The sequence below is a fragment of the Epargyreus clarus genome, unplaced genomic scaffold (assembly GCF_041222505.1).
Source record: "Epargyreus clarus isolate Ecla_fem2 unplaced genomic scaffold, WU_Ecla_fem_2.2 ptg000001l, whole genome shotgun sequence".
Lineage (NCBI taxonomy): Eukaryota > Metazoa > Arthropoda > Insecta > Lepidoptera > Hesperiidae > Epargyreus > Epargyreus clarus.
The window spans coordinates 12,464,036-12,485,016 of record NW_027332209.1 but is presented as its reverse complement, the minus strand read 5'-3'; the positions used below and the strand labels follow the sequence as shown (position 1 = coordinate 12,485,016).

The window sequence follows — 20,981 nt, the reverse complement described above, 5'->3', positions numbered from 1 at the left end:
AATCCAAAAAATATCCAAAGTAGTATACCAAATATTCTGTCTAATAAAAATGTAAATTTGATAATTACTGCCTACTAGAATTTTGATTAGCAAAAATTGGATTGATTGACTTTTACCAAAGGGCGTAAATAAATAATTATGTGTTCCTAAAACATTTTAAAGTGTAATTAGATCGTCTAATAGAATATGAGATAAAAGTCCTGCCATTTATGAATCCATGAACTGACTCATCTAATTTAATAATTGCTGTGATCTTGAACTCTTGTTGAGCACAGCATTATGCATATTATAGTTGGAAGTACTCGTAATACGTATAATTAGTACATGTAGATCAAGGCTGTCTTACAATCTAAATATCTTTCGATCTCCAAAACATTATAATGGATACCAGATAAAATTAAAGATAGCTGTCTTTAATTATTATTTTTTGCTAAATATTATAGTATTTTTTTTAAATACGCAATTTTCCGGAACCTAATTTCCTCCTTTTAAAGATTATCCGAAAAGCCATCGGAATTTTTTTGAAAGAGTTTTTACACGTATCATAATAGGTACCTACACTTGGTGCAGGTTCTGTAAATAAGCTTTAAAATTTTGCTTTTAATACATTTTGGACTAAGTATCTTAATCATTTTAAATTCATCTTCAAAATATTTCTCTTGCAATAAGATATTTTATATCATCTGTATTTTGGAAAACATATCGAATGCTTTTGCATACATGATTAATATTATAAACGCCTATACATGGTAATCATGTTATTATACTAGCAATAGATAGATACTATACTAATGCATATTGCACATCTATTTTGTGCATAATCATGTTTTGCGGTAAAAGGAATTCCTTATTGTGGTGCATCCGGCATTTAATTTAGTGAAATCTTTATTCAAATGTTAATAGTACCATTCGTATTCAGCATACTATATTGGGGGCTATCCGCTGGAGGAGCCGTATGGGTTTATCTCGTAGGTATGTACCTAGTTCTAGGATACCGGAATAAGTTATTGTTTCACCCATGTTTCACCTAAAAGGGTGATCCGATGCGGTCAGACGATCTTGTCAGGGCGATCCTATAAACATGCTTAAAAATATGTGGTGGTAGATTATGTATTTCTTTTTTATTAAAAATACCTGAAGGTGTGATTGAGCGATTGTTTGTGTATTTTGCTGGAAGGGATTGTGGATCGATCTTTAAAATTTGTGATTATATTGGATAGGCTGCAGCTAGAACGATGTCCAAATTAACTTCTATCAATACGACTAAAATGTAAGAAACTGTGATTAATATAACCCAATTAAAATCATACTAAAGAATTCACAAAAAATGCGGCGGAGAAATGACATTGTTTAAAATATAATTATTTATATTTTGTTCATCGTAATGTCTTTGCTCTTTAAAAATGTCAGGCGTTATCTCGGAATATAGGTTAATATTTAAAGTCTTTGTGATATTTGACATTAAAATTAAATGTAGCAAAGCAATTTGTGACGTAAACGTGGCGGCTCCACCGCTTTACTGTAGAGTATAAAGAACTTCAATATTATGTTGTAAAGGCTAAGGCGGCCACTTACACAAGGCGCCATCACCTCACCTTAGTTCGACTCCGGCGGCACCACCGCCACACCTATTTCTACCTAATATCAGCAGTGTTAGGCGCTGCTGTGTTCCGGTTTAAAGGGTGTGGTAAGGGAGACAGACTTTTCCGAGGCGTTCCAGCTTAGTCCTCAGGGGTAGCGGCCCATCTGTGGCCGACCTCAGATAGGAATCTAATCTTTTCTGGAGTTGATTACAGATGTCCATGGGCGGCAGTAGCCACTTACCATTAGGTGGACTGCATATTGCTACTTTAGTGTTATAGAAAATTACAGTCATTACAATTATGTGTTACATTAAAGAAATCAAGCATCAATATCAATGTTTTGACGCTCGTCGCATTATCAAAGCATTAGTACTCTTAACAAATTGGAACTTTCACTAACTAATGGATGGATAGATACGAAGATTTAGGATGTCCGGTTTTGTATTCAACATGTGATTATACATACTGTTATGGTCATGTCGTTAGCGACGCCATGTGTGTTTGTATGTGAGGAACATAACCTTGTTGAGAATTTGTTAGCGATGTGGTTAGGGTTGACACTACTTTATGAAATATATTTGTTTTCATAAATATATTTTTCTTTATTTTTATAATAAACGAATTGTATATTTAATTTAATGTTTGAGAAACATATACAAAAGTTGAGATTTTTTACTAAAGTACAGGAAATTACTATCCCGATGTATTCAGAGTAACTTTTGGAAATGCCTACTTATTTAAATTATAACTTATTATGTATAAAGTAAAAAATGATAAATTTTGAATACTTTACTAAAACGCGCGAGAGATAAATAGTAATGCCTATATTTTAAAAAGTAATTAGTGAAACAGGTAGTTATGGGAGCTGGGCGTCGAGGAAATAATTGCAGTCTATTTCGCGAACAAATTAAATTTTTATTTAAATTTAACACAAATTTTACACAAGTTTTAACAAAAATGAAATTAAAAAAATAAATTGATGGGATAGGTCGAGTCACTTTCCGCGATGGAGGTGAACTGATTCCATGGTGGACGGCCACCTGTACGTGGGACGGCCACCCGCGCGTGGGACGGCCACCTGCGCGCCTCGTCAGCGTTGGCCGTTCCGCGAAGGCCCGATGCAGCGCAAGCACGATGCAGCGTGAGAACGGTGTAGGGCTGGCGCGATGCAGCCTTAACGTGTAGGGCTGTCGCTTACACGTAACTTCTCCCGCCCCAGCTGAGCAACTATTTGCCTACGTTTAGTGCAAATATTGCGGCCTTCTTGTCCTCTCGTGTAGCTGTCGACGAGTGATGCTCACTTGAGGTTGCACACGGTTGAAGAGATATTTCAACATTCGATTTTGATATGTCTTCTGATTTTCTATTTCGCCGGTATCGCCTTATGTACGCAATAGCGAGAGCAATTGTACCCAGTAGGATTAACAGGTACAGAGGAAGAGTAGTATGGTAAGTACTCATCGAAGTGGCGTCGGTTACTTTTGGTGAAGTTTCCATTGATATTTGGTCTTCAATGACATGTAGTTTATTAAGATCTATTGCAGTTATGTTGAAATGAGCTTTTCGATTCCTTGAAGATGACAAGGCTAATAATTCAGAATTTGTGAATGTAAGTATTTCGAAATGCTGTCCACGGAGTTTATCGTTGACGTTGGTGATAGTGAATTCTGTTGTTCTGATGCTGCAGGTTCTCGGTATAGTAGCAAGGAAACTACCCTCGATGATTTGATGGCGTTCCTGTCCACATAGCGTTTGTACTTTCGTGGGGGTTTGAAAAGATAGTATATAGTGTTGATCGTCAAGCTCCAGTAGAGCCTCAGAAGTAGCTTCATCTCGTATTTGCACATCGATTTTTGGATGTAGCGAGCTGAGCAGGGTTCCCCGACGTCCGGATCTCGTTCAATGGTTCGGTTTCCCGTTTAATAGCGATAGTCCGAAACACGCACAAACCGGGAACTTTCGATTGCGCCAGTTATGGGTTCTGCGCCACTTATGGGTTCCTCGTTTAATTGCGATAGTCCGAAACACGCACAAACCGGGAACTTTCGACTGCGCCAGTTATGGGAGCTGGGCGTCGAGGAAATAATTGCAGTCTATTTCGCGAACAAATTAAATTTTTATTTAAATTTAACACAAATTTTACACAAGTTTTAACAAAAATGAAATTAAAAAAATAAATTGATGGGATAGGTCGAGTCACTTTCCGCGATGGAGGTGAACTGATTCCATGGTGGACGGCCACCTGTACGTGGGACGGCCACCCGCGCGTGGGACGGCCACCTGCGCGCCTCGTCAGCGTTGGCCGTTCCGCGAAGGCCCGATGCAGCGCAAGCACGATGCAGCGTGAGAACGGTGTAGGGCTGGCGCGATGCAGCCTTAACGTGTAGGGCTGTCGCTTACACGTAACTAGGTTGTATGATTATTTTATTGTCTATTGACAGCCCTAGCCAACCATCCACATTTCATTCCATGTCAGATTTGATGCCCATTTACGGCAAGTTTTAAATTCGTGATTACTTACTTATTAGGAGGGATCGTGGTTCTACGGAATGGCGTACAGGACGACATTTTTGTTTTTAATGTCAATAGGCTTTTAAGTGTATTTAGGCAGATTTTTTGTGGAAACACGTCCGTTTCGAAGCTGCAGAATCTGTGGTGGCTTTAAATTATCTTATAATTAAGCATTTGGGGTCAATTAATGTGTTGTGCAATGTTCGTGTAACTAACTTTCCTGTTATTTTGCTGAGCGAAATAAGTTTAAAATTTTGTCTTGGAAACAAAATGTGCATAATAATGGCTTGTAGGCTGTCGTATTTACAATGTCGTATTTATAATGTCGTATTCCAATTTAAATATTAGAACTAAAACCGCATTTGTAAAACCGAATTCTGGTCTAATTTAATTTATTTTAATAATAATATTACTGACTGTAGAATGTATCTTCGCCTCTTAAAAAGGTTGATTAACACATGTACAACTTACCTCAAACATGATAGATATTGGTCTGGATATTTGAGGCTGTATTGCGGGTACTCCGTCTAAAAATACCGCCTTGTTCAAATGGATCTTCCATGCTAGCAACGTAATTTGAGTTAACATCCTTCATGCATTAAAATACGGTGGATAGCACCCGTATTTTCCACTTTTCTTACCAAAAACTTTCTTACTAAGCACCTAAATTTGTTTTACAGGAAGAGCTGGACCTGACAGCGGTGAACAAGGCGGCTATGATGGAGCTGCCCGCGGCGAAGAAGTGGCAAATCTACTGCAGCAGGCGGCCGCCGCCGGGCCAGGCGCCGCAGATGGCCACAGCGCCACAGGTCGAGGAGTACATCAAGGCGCTTAACGAGATCGCTGATGTAAGTTATTAACTTCCACTAGACATATAATAGGTATACTTATATGGCTGCTTCCCGCAACTCGCCAAGAGATGGCGCTCCACGTTTCTGAATCACGCTATTGATGTTTTCACAACATTTCTTGTACACAATTATGCAACCTAAACTGAGACTGTGTAAAAGAAAGAACACCTTCGATAAGGAAAAGGAATCCTGTCTTGTATTTGGTAGGAGTTTAAGATGTGGATAGTAAGCTCGTCTGCTACTTTAATGAAATAACATGTAATACCGCTATCACCTATTTCTGCTGTATAACACATGTTTGTAGGACCTGTAATGGGCTAGACAGATACAAAAGTCTGTCACCTACTTCAAGTAGGTTGCCAAATCTATTGTCATAGACATCTATGAGCGGCAGGTTCCACATAAACTCAATGGGGCATTTCATTACGTGTTTTCTCATTTACTTGGTAACTATTGCAATTACATAACAAAAACCAATTTGCCTTCCAGGCCTTCGCGTCATCAGAAGACATCACGCCAGTGGAGGCCTGCGCCCTGGTCGACGGCCTGAAGACGGCGCTACGGACACGAGCTCACAGCTTCGTGCTCCGGTTCGTGAAGCAGGGAGGCCTCACCGCGCTGCTGGAGGCCTTGCAACGAGCACCCCGGGATGACGCCATCACGAGGCACAACCTCATCGCCGGGATCAAGGCGCTGATGAATAACTCTGTAAGTATACGCATTCATGACGTCGCAGGTGATTTATGTGATGGTCTTCGGATTAGTGTACCAGGAATGCCTCACCGCGCTACTGGAGGCCTTACAGCGGACATCCCAGGATGATACCATCACGAGGCACAACCTCATCGCCGGGATCAAGGCGCTGATGAATAACTCTGTGAGTATAATCAATTATGACGTCATAGGAGATTTATGTAATGGGCATCGGATTCGTGTATGAAGGAGGCCTCACCGCGCTGTAGGAGGCCTTGCAGCGGGCACCCTGGGATGACGCCATCACAAGGCACAATCTCATCACAGGGATTAAGGCGTTGATGAATAACTAATTCAGCAGAGCAGAGCGTCCGGATTCTATATATGGTTCTATTCATAAATGGTATCCTTCCGTACTACTGCCAGCCGATAAATACTATCTACATTTACCTCACTAGGTATTAGACCATGAAGGACCAAATATAGTTTAATTAGTTAATTTCAAAGAATGATATATACCCACAAGGAGTATTTGCTTTGCTGACAATGTATGTGTATCTTTGGTAGAAGATTTCTCTTGTTATTATAATTTTATTATTGTAGATCTACGAGTATCATCATGAAATTATTGCGGCATTGATAAAAAATCGGACATAATCCAACCTAACACCAACTTTGCGTTACAATCTTCATTGTCAATTGGTATTCATCCGTTGACTATAATTTTATGCTACAAAAATTGATTTTATATCATATTAATTAATATCACTTTAAAGGTGGAAGAATTATCAGTGGTCGACTCCGACGGCACCATCGCCACCCCTATTTCTGCCTAATAACAGCAGTGTTAAACGCTGCTCTGTTGTGGTTTGAAGGGTAAAGGAGACATACTTTTCCGAGGCATTCCAGCTTACTCCTCAGTTGTATCGGCGCTGTGATCGACTTCGGGTTGCAATCTAATTTTATCTGGTTGATTCCAAATGTCCATGGGCGACATAGACATAGTAGCCACACCATCAGATGGATTGCATGCTCGTCTGTCTAATGCTATAAAAACAATCATATGATTTGGTTTGATTTGATTTGATTCGATTCGATCGATTTGTTTGATTGCAGACGGGGCGTGCTCACGTTCTCGCGCACCCTACAAGCATAGATCTGATCGCGCAATCGCTGGACACCGAGAATGTGAAGACTAAGGTTGCTGCGCTGGAGATACTTGGTGCTGTTTGTCTCGTGCCAGGTGGTCACAAAAAGGTACATATAATGTAAATTTATTTTAAAAATGTAGGTACGTGGAATTGTCTTTTAAAATGTATGGTAAAGATGAACTTGATTTTTTTCTCAATGACCCGTGTGGGACATTTGCGGAGGTTAATAAGACTCTTAAATGCATGAAAAGACTCTAAAACGAGTTCTTCTTGAGTGGTAGTATCTTACTATAAGTTGCTTGTTAAACTTATTAAGCTATTTTTATACCAATTCAATACTTTACAAATTCTAAAATATTGTTCCTTTTGTGTCTTTTTTGAAATTTTATTAATGTTTTAACACTTGAAGAGATGTTGGTTAGGGTATAATTTAAAATCTAAGTATACCCTTAAGAGCCTATCGTGGGTTTAACATTAAATAATATGTCTGCAAAAATCATTACCACTCAATGTAATTTAAATATTAATTGGATACTAAGTACTTACTTTAATAAGAAAAATAAGATTTTTTTCGCAAATTGTACGATAATCAGTATTTTTTATGAAACTGAATTGAGACACGATTTTACGATTTACAAATACCTACATTTTAAAAAGTTGTTCACCAACGGCTATCTTAATACGTTTATATAACCACGTTACTGCTAATAGTATCTAATACATAATTCTATATCATCCAGGTGTTAGAAGCAATGATCCACTACCAGAAGTACGCGAGCGAGCGCGCCCGTTTCCAAGGCGTGGTCAACGAGTTAGACCGTAGTACTGGAGCCTATAGAGATGACCTTGGGCTGAAGACCGCCATCATGTCCTTCATCAACGCGGTGCTGAACTATGGACCTGGGGAGGAAAGCTTGGAGTTCAGGCTGCATTTACGATACGAGCTACTCATGTTGGGGATACAACCTGGTGAGTTGTGGAAAATTAGATTTTGGGGCTTTCTTGGTTTTGTTTAGAGTAAGTTTCACTATTATCAGAATAGTTTAATCTTTATCAAATTTCTTGTTTAATCATTTAAAAAAATGTATATGTTATTTTTCTCTATTTATGATTATTTCCAGTAAATATTATTGTTTTAAAGGAAAAATAATTATGTCACTGGAAAGGTTAAAGGTCTAACATGCAAGCGGCACTTGTTAGACTTTTTTAGCCTTTCCAGTGACGTAATATAAAATCAAAATACTCTAAAATTTGAAGCAGTATTATTCTAATATTATTTTAAGATCTAAGATCTATGTTTTAAACTCAGGTATTTTAAGTTAATACCTAACAAAACATACCCACGGAGCCTTCTAACAATACTTTTACGTCTATAATTGTCATTAATAATGTTGAGCTGAGTTTGATACAGACCAATTATTATAATTATTATGAAAATATTTCATTAATTTGATAAGGCGTTGCATGGATTTACATATATTGGGAAATAATTAACGTCAGTTTCACATAATCGTAATTTTTTATCGCATGTTAGAGTTTACATGTCTAGATTGACGCTGTGTATGTGTTTCGAATCTGTTTTAGTGGATATAAATTAAGTAAAATTAATTTATAGTGTTATTTTTTAGACTCTAAAATTTTGGACAGTTATTAAATACATTAAATCGGTCGGTACCTCATAATATGCAACAGTAATCGAAGAGTGAAACCTTTTCTAAATCAAACAATATAAATACTCAATTAATTTTATTAAATAAAAACTAAAAGCATTGTACAACAAGAAAGCAACTTTTTAAGAAAGACTACACTAAAAAAATTTAAGCCCGCGACTCTAAGACTCATTTCTCTAACCCAATAGTAATCGAAAATCTGCAAATCGCTATGAGATCAATTGTGACACTAAACTTTAAAATGTTAGCCGTAAATGCGATTTAAATAAATAAATAAAAAATAAAGTCCGCAATTCTAAAGTTCATTTCTCTAATCCCCAGTAATCGAAAAACTTCGCAAATACGAGAACGAGACTCTGGACCGTCACATCGAGTTCTTCGAGATGGTGCGCAACGAGGACGAGCGGGAGCTGGCACGACGCTTCGACAAGCAACATGTGGACACGAAGAGCGCTGCGGCGATGTTCGAGCTACTACGAAGGAAGCTTAGCCACACTGCCGCGTACCCGCATCTGCTGTCGCTGTTGCAGCATCTACTGTTGCTGCCACGTGAGTGTATTGATTTTGCTATATTTTCTAGCTTGTTAAGACCCTTACCTCGAAAACCTTTATAAAAATATAACAATATTTATAGATGATGATGATGATGACCATTGCCTTTTTGATAAATTCTTTATCTACTTCTCTTTTATTTTAATTTAATGGATGCTATAAAGTTCAATATATGTAGATGTAGATATGTAACACCGTTTATAATGTTTCCTAAATACGAGTATATTTTATTAATTTACACGAATTTTATTTTTTTCTTATCTCTAAACAAGAGCAGCGCTACTGTGTCACTGAAATAAAATAAAGCGAATTTCTTCAAAACACCAAGCGGTCGTAACTGGTCTGGTTATTACATATTCTTATAAAACAGAATATTGTGTTCTATTTTCCAGTGGAATACAGCCCACACTCGCAACACTGGCTCCTGCTGGACAGAGTCACGCAACAGATAGTGCTACAGCAGCCGAACGCTCGGGCGAACTCTGACCGCGCGTCTGACCGAACGTCTGACCGCGTGTCTGACCGCGCATCTGACCGTGTGTCTGACCGCGCTTCTGACCGCGCTTCTGACCGCGACTCTGACCGCGGCTCGCATCGAGATTCCCATCGTGATGTTCATCGGGATGAGACTTCGGAGCATGGGAAGGTAAGGATGCAACTTTATACATATTGTTTAGGATAGGCAATATAGATTTTGTTAGATTTGTAGGCTCATTTTGTTGAAAATGTGTAACAGATTGTTTTACGGAGAGGGGTAGGTTCCGGTTTCAATCTTTGACTATAGAGAGGTATCTCATGGATTGTTTTAAGTGTATTGTAAAATATTCTTTGGTTATTAATGGACCTATACAAATAATAAATCAAGATTCCGTGTATTTTACTTCGATTTATTTGATGGAAGATGGCACCACATATATTCTGAAGCAAGCTATCGAAGTGTTTTAAATAAATGTAATAACTCTTTTTGCTACAAAATATCATTATTTTAAATTTCCAGGTGTACGACCCAGACGTGACCCCTCTGGAGATCAACGTGGGTGAAATAGTCCATCTTCTCGCTAAAGAAGAAGAATTGGTAGCTGCAAGAACGAAAGCTGACAATTTGGAACGAGAAAACGTCGACTTGGCTACCGAACTCGCTAAGAAGGTAAAGATTATAAAATTATCGGTGATTAGTCAAAAAGTTGTATGGTATTTGTCAAAGATAAAAAAAAATCGGTGATTTTAAAGGCACGAAAAAAACTTTGGCATATGTCATACTTCTTTAAATGGTAGAGGGAATACTAAAGATCAAAGTTCCATTTAATTATGAAAACCATATATTCTAAGGCTTTATTATTGTTAAGGTCTTAATTTATTACTTAAGACATCTGCTTCCCTAAATCGGGATGTCGTAGAAATCCATTTATAATTTTGGAGTGAGTTAATTTCGATCCATTCATTCATTTATGGCCTTATTTTTGACGTTGGCCAGACATTATACTAATTGTTATGATGGTCTTGGTATAACTTGAGACATCGTTCCATTTTTGATATTGGTTTAATAAATATATATTTATATTATATAGTTTCCAGCACATTATGTGAGATATTTATGGGTATTTGTGTACAGTGTTATTTATTTAAAGTAAAGGCTCATATACTTGAAGGCCTTATTAATGGGGACTTATTTATTTATTATCGTGGCCTTAAATAGAGTTGCGGTCTGTGGAATAGATGGATATAAGTAAATTGGATGCGTCTTATCTAAAATAAATTCTCATTCATCATCAATCGGCAAGTCTGTCCTAATATCGGTAAAGTATTGGTTTTATAGATGAAAAAATAAAGCAAAATTTAATGAATAAAAGAACTGATGATTTTCAAACAGCTAAATGGATGTCCTTTGTCGTAGATCATTTAAGAACAGAAAAATTACCACAATTGGTTCCTATGTTTATGATTTACGACACAACAGACATACATAAAATTTGTAACATTTTTTTTGCGTTGGAGGTTAAAATACAATAACCCAAACAGACCTCATGCGCTGGAAACTGTAACTTCACAACCAGTCAATCACACCATCGCATCTAACTCAGTCGCATGTCCGCCTAACCTAACCTAACCTAACCCACTAACAGGAGAAGCAAGTGGACCAGCAGAGCCAGGAGCGCGAAGAGCTGGAGGGCATGGTGGCGAGGCTGAAGGAGCGGCTGGAGAGGGAGACCGCGGCGCATATGGAGTGTACTGAGAGGGCCCGGGCCGCGGCCTGTCGGGCGCACCAGCTCGAACAGCAGGTGAGAGGAGGGGATCTAGAGGAAAAGAGCTGGTGCCGAGGGAGAGGGGAAAGAGTAAGACGGAGAGAGTAGAAGCAGGGTAGTAGCAGTAGTAGAGAAATAGTGTTAGACTTGATAGGGTTAGGAATTAGATGATAGTGCACTTGGTAAGTGAGTTGTAGCGGAGGTAATAAACGTGGTAGGATATAGTGTAATAAGGAATACATATGGGGTAGTCAAGCTGTGAAGCTGGTATGACGGAACCAGAAGTGCAGAAGATGATAGGTAAACTGTAGTAGAGGGTGAAGTAGAGGCGGTAGGAGCTAACTAGGTCAGAAATGCAGAGGGAATAGAGCCGGTACAAAACTGATGGTACCAGGAATATAGTGATAGGTTGGGAACGGTGACTAGTAGAGGAAGTAGACGAATTAGGATTTTAGGAGGAAGGCAAGAAAATTAAATTGACACGATCTAATGGGTTAGACACATGTAAAAAAGACTTAGAGGGACGAGAATATTTAAAAACATAGAGATATTAAGAATTCAGAAAATATAGAATTATACATGTACGTACTTATTAAAAAATGATTTATATATTTTCAGTTGAACCAGGAGAGAGTAGAACGAGCAAGGTTTGAGAAACTAGTCAGTGAGGGAAGCATACCTGATGATGCAAAGGTAATTCCTTAATTATATTAAAATAATTTTCTGTATTCGGGTGTTTGCTTAATTATATTAATGTTTAGAGGAAATTATGTTTTCTTCAGATATTTCTTATGAAAGGGATTTTTATAAGACGTTTTACATAATGAGTCGATCGATCGCGAGGTTAACAAAATCCCTTTCTGCGCCTTATTTTACGATGAAATCACGTCTGTGTGCTTCTTCACTAACTTGAATATTAACCGTTTATCTTCCAGGTGAGCAACCTAAAAAGCGCAGTGATCGAGACATGCGCCCCACCACCACCACCGCCCCCCCTCGCGCCCCTACCACCCCCACTAGCGCCCCTGCCCCCACCACCCTTAGCCCCGATGGCCCCCACGCCCCGCCCCAAGAAGAACGTGCCCCGCCCCGGCAACCCCCTGAAGAGCTTCAACTGGACGAAACTACCCGACGCGAAGCTCCATGGTACCATCTGGCAGGAGATCGATGATACCAAGCTGTATAATGCAATGGATCTGCATACGATTGACAAGATGTTCTGTGCGTACCAGAAGAATGGGGTTCAGGTTGGTTTGATTGCTATATTTCTTACTTAAAGATATGTTATGTAAGATTGAGGCTTTTATTAAACAAAATAGCTTAACGTCAAGCTCCATGGTGTCTAGCAAGAGTGATCGTGCTTTACAAAACAATAAGTCTATTAAGATCGATAGGATATTTTGTGCCAGTTAGAAGAATGGGGTTCAAGTTGGTAATAGATAATTTATACGAATATCTAGATATGAAGTCGCGAACCAAATAAATACGCAAATTTTATGCGATGCGGTGTATTCAGAACTACATACAATATTTATATTTTATGACGCTACAAGTATATGAGGTTTGTCAACTTAGTCTATATCATTATAAGGTACAGCTAATGTGTACATTTGATAAATAATCACGATATACTTTGTAAATTTACGAAGTTTCCCTATTAACATAGTCTGTTAAACTTTTTTTTTATAGAAAATAAAAAAAGTTAAGTTCATTCAGTCTTATAAAATTTCTCGCATCAACCATACCATTCCATCAAATAAAAAATTGTTAAAATTTTATAAAACCTCAATCAAGAGGCTCATCAGGGTTTATATAATTTCCAGAACGAGGGCTCAGTGGAAGACCTAAGACAGTTGGGCGCGAAGCCGCGCACCAAGATCCTGTCCGTTATCGACGGGCGACGCGCACAGAACTGTACGATTCTTCTGTCCAAGCTTAAGATGAGCGATGAGGAGATTTGCAGGTATTTTGAAACACTTTTTTTAAATTACAACTTGTATAGTTTTTAAATTCATGTATCGAATTACTTTTGTTTACCTACGTTAAACACGTGTTCTATTTTATTATAAAAATATTTAATTTAATTCATAAATAATAATTTAAAGTACCAAAGGACCTTGTTTATATGTGAGCTTAAATTAGTGTTCTAATTTACTTTAAAAAAAATAGAGTTGAAGTTTCAAATGACCTTGTTTATGTGTGACTTTAATCACGTGTTCGAATCCCAGACATGCACCTCTGATTATTCAAAGTTATGTGCGTATTAGAAATTAATTGTCACTCGCTTGAATGGCGAAGGAAAACATCGTGAGGAAACCTGCATACCTGAGAGATTTAAAAAAAAAATATCAGGGGTATGTGAAGTCTACCAATACGCACCTGGCCAGCACGGTGAACTATGGCCTAATCCTTCTCAATCTGAGAGGCGACCCGTGCCCGGCAGTGGGTTGATGACGAATCAGATTAAATGAAATCATAACAAAAATTACAATTAAATCTAAAAAATCATAACTGTCCATTTTCAGAGCAATTCTCCGTATGGACAGCGGTGAGCAACTGCCAATAGACATGGTGGAACAACTGCTGAAGTTCACGCCCAGCGCTGAGGAAGCTGCGTTATTGGAAGAACATCAAGACGAACTGGACAGCATGGCGAGAGCTGACAGATTCCTTTACGAGATCTCTAAGTAAGTTTCTGCGTTTATATTGTTTTTTTCATTTGTAAAATTATATACGAGTGTGGTGTATGTATTTTTTTTTATTGGACATGGAAAATATTCCTTAGATGAAATGGTAATAATGATCAACATACTGTATTGGAGCATTTGGAGTTTATACACACTATACTGTATGTTATATTTTGATTTTGGGGCCTTCGTGATTTTTACATTGTCTTATTGGATATCATAACACTTAGACACAAAAGGAGATCTCCAGTTGGGCTAGCTGATAGTGCTGAATTACATGATCATGCCCTGGGAGCGAATGTGCTCCGACACTATCAATTGAGAGACAGATGGGCACTAGAAAGGCTATAAAACTTAAAGTCTAACACGCAAAAGGTCGCGTTGCGTTCTTTCGTTCCATAATGATAAGGAATATGTACAGAAAACTTTAATAGCGTGATTCAGATATACTAGTAGCGCTACCTCTTCACGGCTTACGAAAAGCGGTCACCCCACATCACACGCTAATCATGCTCACTTGTCCCCCAGGATCCCGCACTACTCGCAGCGTGTACGCACACTTCTCTTCAAGAAGAAGTTCGCGGGCGCCGCGGCCGAGGCGTCCAGTCGCGCCGCAGTAGTACTCCGTGCTGCTCGGGATATGACCAGGTCGAGGCGCTTGCGGGCCTTGCTCGAGATCGTGCTCGCGATCGGGAATTATATGAACCGGTGAGTTATATACAATAAAAAAAGTCAAAGGTGTAAGAAATGAGAGCGCGGTGCACTATGGCTTAATTACTTTCATACAGGGAGGGCTATGTCCATACCAAGCAGTGGGACAAAAAGGGGTTTAAGACGACATTGTATAGAGAGAACATTTTTTTTCCTTGACGTGTGTTTGTGGTATTTAATGTTTATAGATATACGTCGATTATTAATAATCTATCTATCCAATTTTTTGCGTACCAAAGACAGTATTGAGAATTTCTGTTTGCTAGAAATGGTATTTGTAATCTTTGGTAGGTATAAATTGGTTACTAACTTAAGCTTCACGTCACCTATAGACACAATTCGTGACGAAATCAACTGCAAACATAATCATTTTATAAAATTGCATAGGTACAATTTGTTATGGAAGTAAGTCCAAAATTATTCACTTTATTAAAAGATGCATTTTATTTAAACAGTGGAGCCCGTGGTAACGCGTCCGGTTTCCGGCTGTCATCGCTAAACAAGCTGGCGGACACGAAGTCGAGCGTCACGCGGAATACCACACTCTTACACTACCTTGTTGAAATGCTCGAGACTCAGGTATGATATACTTATCTAACTAAAATATTTAATTTTGACGTGAAATGTAATTTATTTTTAGTTATGGTTTAGGTTAGGTTAGGGTAATACCTGACAGGGCGGTTACAAAAGGGCGATGCCTGTTTGCTTGAGGTTAATGCTCGAGGGTATTCTTTACCAATCAACTGTGGAAAGGCAGAGAGAATTAGAGGGAATTAGGCGAATTTTCTAAGTATATTTTTCTTTGTTAATATGTATAATTACATAATGCGTTGTCAATAAATCGGGCAACTGATTTAAATTTTTCTTTTTGTTTTTACCAAATTACAATTCTGCATGTCTTTGACGTCGTAAGGTTGCATTAGGAACGTTAGAAAAACTTTGAGAGCGTGATTAAATCAGTACCCCATAGTAAGCTCTTTTTAATCAGTACCCCATATTTCCGCAGTTCAAGGACATCCTCCTGCTCGAAGAGGACCTACCGCACGTGCGCGCCGCGGCGAAGGTCTGCGTGGAGCAGCTGGAGAAGGACGTGACGGCGCTGCGCGGCGGGCTGCGCGAGGTGTCGCGCGAGCTGGACTACCACGCGGCGCTGCCGGCCGCGCAGCCGCACGACGCCTTCGTGCCCGTCATGCGGGAGTTCCACGCACATGCAGTGTGCTCCTTCACACAGCTTGAAGACCTGTTCCAGGTGGGTTGTGTATAGGGGATTATGTTAAAGTACGAAGTTAGAGAAGGACGTGACAGCCCTACGGGGTGGGCTACGCGAGTTTTTTCGTCCTGCTCCAGGACGTCCAGCTCGAAGGCCTGTTCCAGGTGGGTTAGCTATACTATATAGAAATATCTGACATGTAGATCTCTTTTGAAATAGCTCTTTTTTCACGTAATTTATATTCATTCCGGAAAATAAATGGTCTGGTATTATGTGTATACATTAGACTTGAATCCAAATCATACGAGTATCATATTTATAACTTCTATGAGTTGAAATTTTAATGCAAACTCAAGACGAGACAAAATTGACAAAAACTTAAATTCTCTTCCAGGACATGAAGAGCCGCCTGGAAGCGTGCGCGCACGCATTCGGCGAGGAGGCGAGCGCGTCGCCCGAACAGTTATTCGGCGCGCTCGACGCGTTCTTAACGCAGCTGGGCGAGGCGCGTGCTGAATGTGACGCCATACGACGCAGGCGGGATGAGGAGCAGCGACGCACGAGACACGAACAGGAGGTAAGATACATCTATATTGAAATGGTGCACGACCCATTTTTAGTTCACAAAAAAATATTCGCGAACAATTCGCCGAATAATGACGGGTGTGTAAATGTTCGCATATTCGTTTGTGTTCGGTGAGTATCTAAATGTTGCATAATGCCATTCCGTGATACCGGCAGAATATATTGAACAGTTGTACTATAATAAATATCATGAAAAAAAAAAATAAGTTTTTAAATTATTTATTTTACACAAATCTTTACAACTGAACTAAAATATAATCTTGTATTTTTGTTTCCAGCTCAAAAAGAGAACAATGGAGCGCAAGCAGGCCTCAAGCCTCCTCAGCTCGGTGGGCAAGTCGCTCGGCAAATCCACAAACTCCGATTGCAACGGACACTCGCACGGAGACACATCTCGCGACGGTACCCTTAGTAACGGACAGAAGGGAGAGTTCGACGACCTCATCTCCGCCCTCCGAACTGGTGATGTCTTCGGCGATGACGTAGCCAAGTTTAAGAGGTCCCGGAAGGCATCGAAAGCCCATAAGGGTAGAGACTCCCCTCCCCGTGGCGTCTGTAGGGAAGACTCCCGTGAACGACAGAAGAATTGAACGAGGAATTGAGTTGAGTCGGTATTCCTTTGATGTGAGTAGTGGAACGCTACGTGGAGTCACAAATCGTTCTGAACGAATGTTTCGGATTTGACGTGTTATGCAACGTTTGGTTATTCGCCGAGTGTAGACGAATACACGCGATGACGATGTGTAAATAACTCACTCGTGTGGTTTCGATACTCGTCATGATATTCGTCTGTTTTCCGCGTATTTTCAGCACGAACCAACGGATTATTCGTCTGTACTCGTGTGTACATATTTGTCATTGTTCGGCGAGTTACTCGGCGAATTATTCGCGCGGACCTAAACGTTGCATTATAGATGAATGTAATTAAACGTGCCAATATTTAGTTTCTTTATGACGGTACGCGTACTCTGTACAAAGTTATTTATAGGAAATGTAGGATTGTAGTAGGAATGCGATTACGAGTAATCTTTTCTTTCTTATTTTGTCTGATTTTAGATTTAAGTTTTTAAGTATTAGGTGTATACCTAAGCTTGTATTAGTTGAACTTATACGAGACAATACTAAGAATAACCGACTTATTTATAGATGCTTAATCGAAGTCAAACCTGTTTTTTGTCTCTTTCTATCGTAATGTCTCTAAAGATGTGGAAACGAGACAAAAATAGTTAAATGTTACTATTAAGCGTTTATTTGTAAGTGTTGATGAGTATTTGAAACTGAATACTAATTAAATATGCTGTTATTTAAGCTTTTTTCTTAGTAAGGGTTCCTACAGACTAGATACTTTTAACATCAGCGATTGACGATAATTATTAACAGCTTTTCGGAAGCTAAATTTTGCGATTAAATGCATCATTTGATACAGTAATTGAAGGCGATAAACGCGATGCAGCATTAGTCGCAAAATCGCGCGTTTACGATACGGTGACTGTACGCAACAACTCGCCAAAACGCGATGCGATTATGCAATCGCAAAAATGCAAATCGCCAATGTCAAAAGTAGCATGTCTGCTCGGACCGTAACATAACGTTTCTGTGATTTAATAATAACAATATTATAATCTATTCGAATATCGAAGTGATAAGGCATGGGCCCCAAGTAGAGAATATTATACACGTTGTAAAGAAACTCTATATTAGCCGTCGGTACCCATAGTATGAGTATTTACGTTTTCACAAAAATGTCTGTTTTTGTATTTGTTTACGTATTTCCCATACATTTCCTATCAGTTATGATACAGTCCGCTAGGGGCGCTTATAGGAAATGTATGGGCAAATACGTAAAAAAATACAGTAACAGTAATTTTTGTAAAAACGTAACAACTCATACTAGGGGTACAGGTAAGTTTTTGTTCTGACAACGAATAATCTGTTCGAGATTTTCTTTTTGAATTTTTATTTGACACTTTGTCTATACGGTGCCTAATTTTATAAGGTTACGCTTGTGCAAATCAATTTGTAATATTGAAATGTGAATAAATGAATGTCGGTTTCAAGAATAAATGCGCAGTAGTAAAATGATGTTGTTGTTGTAGCCAGTAACAATAGAATTGTTGTCGTGAATATACATTTGTGAGAAATAGAATGATTAGATATCCTCAAATTGTTGTTGTGATTTATTAATTGCCAGAAATAGTTATATGTGACAAAATGCACATAAATATGTATCGTACATATCGAATTACACTATCGTAAGTGCAAATACTATATACTCGAGAAAAATGAATTTGAATCAGGCGTTTACACCTATTTCTACCTAATAACAGTAGTTTTAAGCGCTGCTGTGTTCTAGTTTGAAGGGTGTGGTAAGGTCTTTTCCGAGGTCTTCCAGCTTAGTCCTCAGGGGTAGCGGCGCATCTGTGGCTGACCTCAGGTAGGATTATGTAATCTTATCTGGGGTTGATTATTTATAGATGTCCATGGGCGGCAGTAGCCACTTACCATCAGGTGGACCGCATGCTCGTCTGCTACTCCTATATTATAAAAAAGGCGTTTTGTCTTCAGTTTCCTCTTAATTTGACATTGACACTATTGCCATCTAGCGGATTTTACGGTAACATGTGAGTGAATGTTGCAATGGGTTCATTGGTACTTTTTAAAGGATTTTTATATCACGGCGTGCGTAAATTGACGTTTTACGCACGCTTCGCGTGCGCAAAACCCCCATTTCCGACCCCGTAATATAAAATTTTATACAACACGCGGACGAAAAATGTTTTTCTGACTCGTGTGATTGCAGTCCTCGCCTGCGGCTCGGCCTGCAAACTCACACTTGTCAGAAAAAAATTTTTCGTCCTCGTATTGTAATGTACTATTATCTGACTTCGGAGATTAATTTATTTCGAGCTTATGTATGTATGTTTCATTCTTTGGCACGCTATAGCCCAAACGACTTCACGGATTTTAACATATGAGGTGTCGTTGGATTCGTCTTAATTGTGGGAGTGTGGGTTTTTTTTTTATAATAATTCTCTGTACTTAAGGTCGTTGTAATTCTGAAAGTGCGATATATTCCTGCATATTTAACGATAATTTCAGTAATATTGCACAAGTGTAAATAAATAGTATTTGAATGCGAACTTTTTGAACATTTTGGCTTTTGCTGTAAAACGACTGACAAGTCAAAGACTGTATGTTATTCCATAGTTTAGTTTTAAAGAGTAGACCAATGATATTATATTAGAAAGTAATACCTTGTTAATAAATTCGTTTGAAATCTGTTGAGTGAAATTAAGTACTTGTCGCACTCACGGAAAATAGTATTTGCTGTCTCTTTTCTATATTATGTATCTCTGATCGAGTGAATGGAATATTTTGGGGGTCAATCTTTATTGTAACAAATTATATCTTTATTTATTTACATAATACGTTATTTGTCTTTATCTATAAATATGTTATTTTAACGATTTCACAGACATTTTATGCTGAGAATTTAATATAAAGGGTGAAAAGGTCCATAAATACATACTTTACTCTTTACACTTACACCATTTCAGATTAATGAACGGTTGACCTATAGGTCATATATGACAGAAGGACTTACTACCGATTGATAATAACTCGTGGACACTTTTCCTTCCCATGTCTGGTCTATTGTTACTATACAGTTAAATATCTTTTTTATCGGATTTTCAAAACTCAATATGTATAGATTTTTTGGCACTAAATAATTATTAGACCCTTTTCCATGAACCCTACATACATACATACATAACATACTTATGTCTTCTCATTTTGTATATAAATAAAATATAATATCATTGGATCTACTTAAGTGTGGTGTGATTTGAGTAACAATAGTAAACTTTACATACTATTCTTTTGCGATACAATTTTGTATGTATTTTTTTTTGTAGAAGTATATGGGTACTAGTATTTGACAGTACTACTAGAATAAATAAATTGACATGATTCAATTTTAATTTTCAACGAGGTTTAAATTTTTATAATATATTATATTATTCATAAACATCAGCAGAAATATTATTAAATACAATTATTATTAAACAGTGAACAATTAATATTGAATAATTCAATATTAATAATAATCTTACTAAATATTTATTTATTAATTTATAAAAATGTGTTATTATTATCTCGCGATAATACGTCTAAATTTCAATTAATTATTCAAATTAAGTACTATTTACGAATAGTAATTGAATATTAATTGAATTTTTATTTACGTTATTCGTCCGTGGCATAGCGGTCATCATAAATAAATTTATTTTTTCTCGTTTTTGAGATTTTCGGGTTCAATCCCTGTACCCTTACCATGAGTTTTTACGTTTCGACAAATATGACTGTTTTGGTATTTGTTTACGTATTGGCCCATACAATTTCCAAGTTCTGATATAATCCGCTAGGGGCGCTGATTTGGAACCTGCACCTTGGAAGCTATGTATCTTTTTATTGTTTTGTTAAAACCCAGTTGAAAATTAAAAATGTATCATTGTATATCGTCGGTATGTCG

The 20,981-nt window shown here is 38.1% G+C and overlaps 1 protein-coding gene across 1 annotated transcript in view; it reads left to right on the top strand.

Annotated features, from left to right (window-relative positions):
* The window catches only part of DAAM (disheveled-associated activator of morphogenesis-like protein), a 101,724-nt gene extending 82,834 nt beyond the window's left edge, over positions 1–18,890 (top strand). Inside the window, exons 5-21 of the mRNA XM_073084618.1 lie at positions 4,775–4,942; positions 5,435–5,653; positions 6,755–6,895; positions 7,530–7,758; positions 8,781–9,008; positions 9,404–9,657; positions 10,009–10,158; positions 11,135–11,290; positions 11,873–11,947; positions 12,190–12,501; positions 13,078–13,217; positions 13,780–13,941; positions 14,470–14,649; positions 15,108–15,231; positions 15,659–15,901; positions 16,257–16,439; positions 16,726–18,890. Of these exons, the coding sequence (XP_072940719.1) occupies positions 4,775–4,942; positions 5,435–5,653; positions 6,755–6,895; positions 7,530–7,758; positions 8,781–9,008; positions 9,404–9,657; positions 10,009–10,158; positions 11,135–11,290; positions 11,873–11,947; positions 12,190–12,501; positions 13,078–13,217; positions 13,780–13,941; positions 14,470–14,649; positions 15,108–15,231; positions 15,659–15,901; positions 16,257–16,439; positions 16,726–17,037 (3,276 nt within the window). The 3' untranslated portion in view covers positions 17,038–18,890. The remainder of the gene's footprint in view (positions 1–4,774; positions 4,943–5,434; positions 5,654–6,754; positions 6,896–7,529; positions 7,759–8,780; positions 9,009–9,403; positions 9,658–10,008; positions 10,159–11,134; positions 11,291–11,872; positions 11,948–12,189; positions 12,502–13,077; positions 13,218–13,779; positions 13,942–14,469; positions 14,650–15,107; positions 15,232–15,658; positions 15,902–16,256; positions 16,440–16,725) is intronic.
* Positions 18,891–20,981: the final 2,091 nt, after the last annotated feature.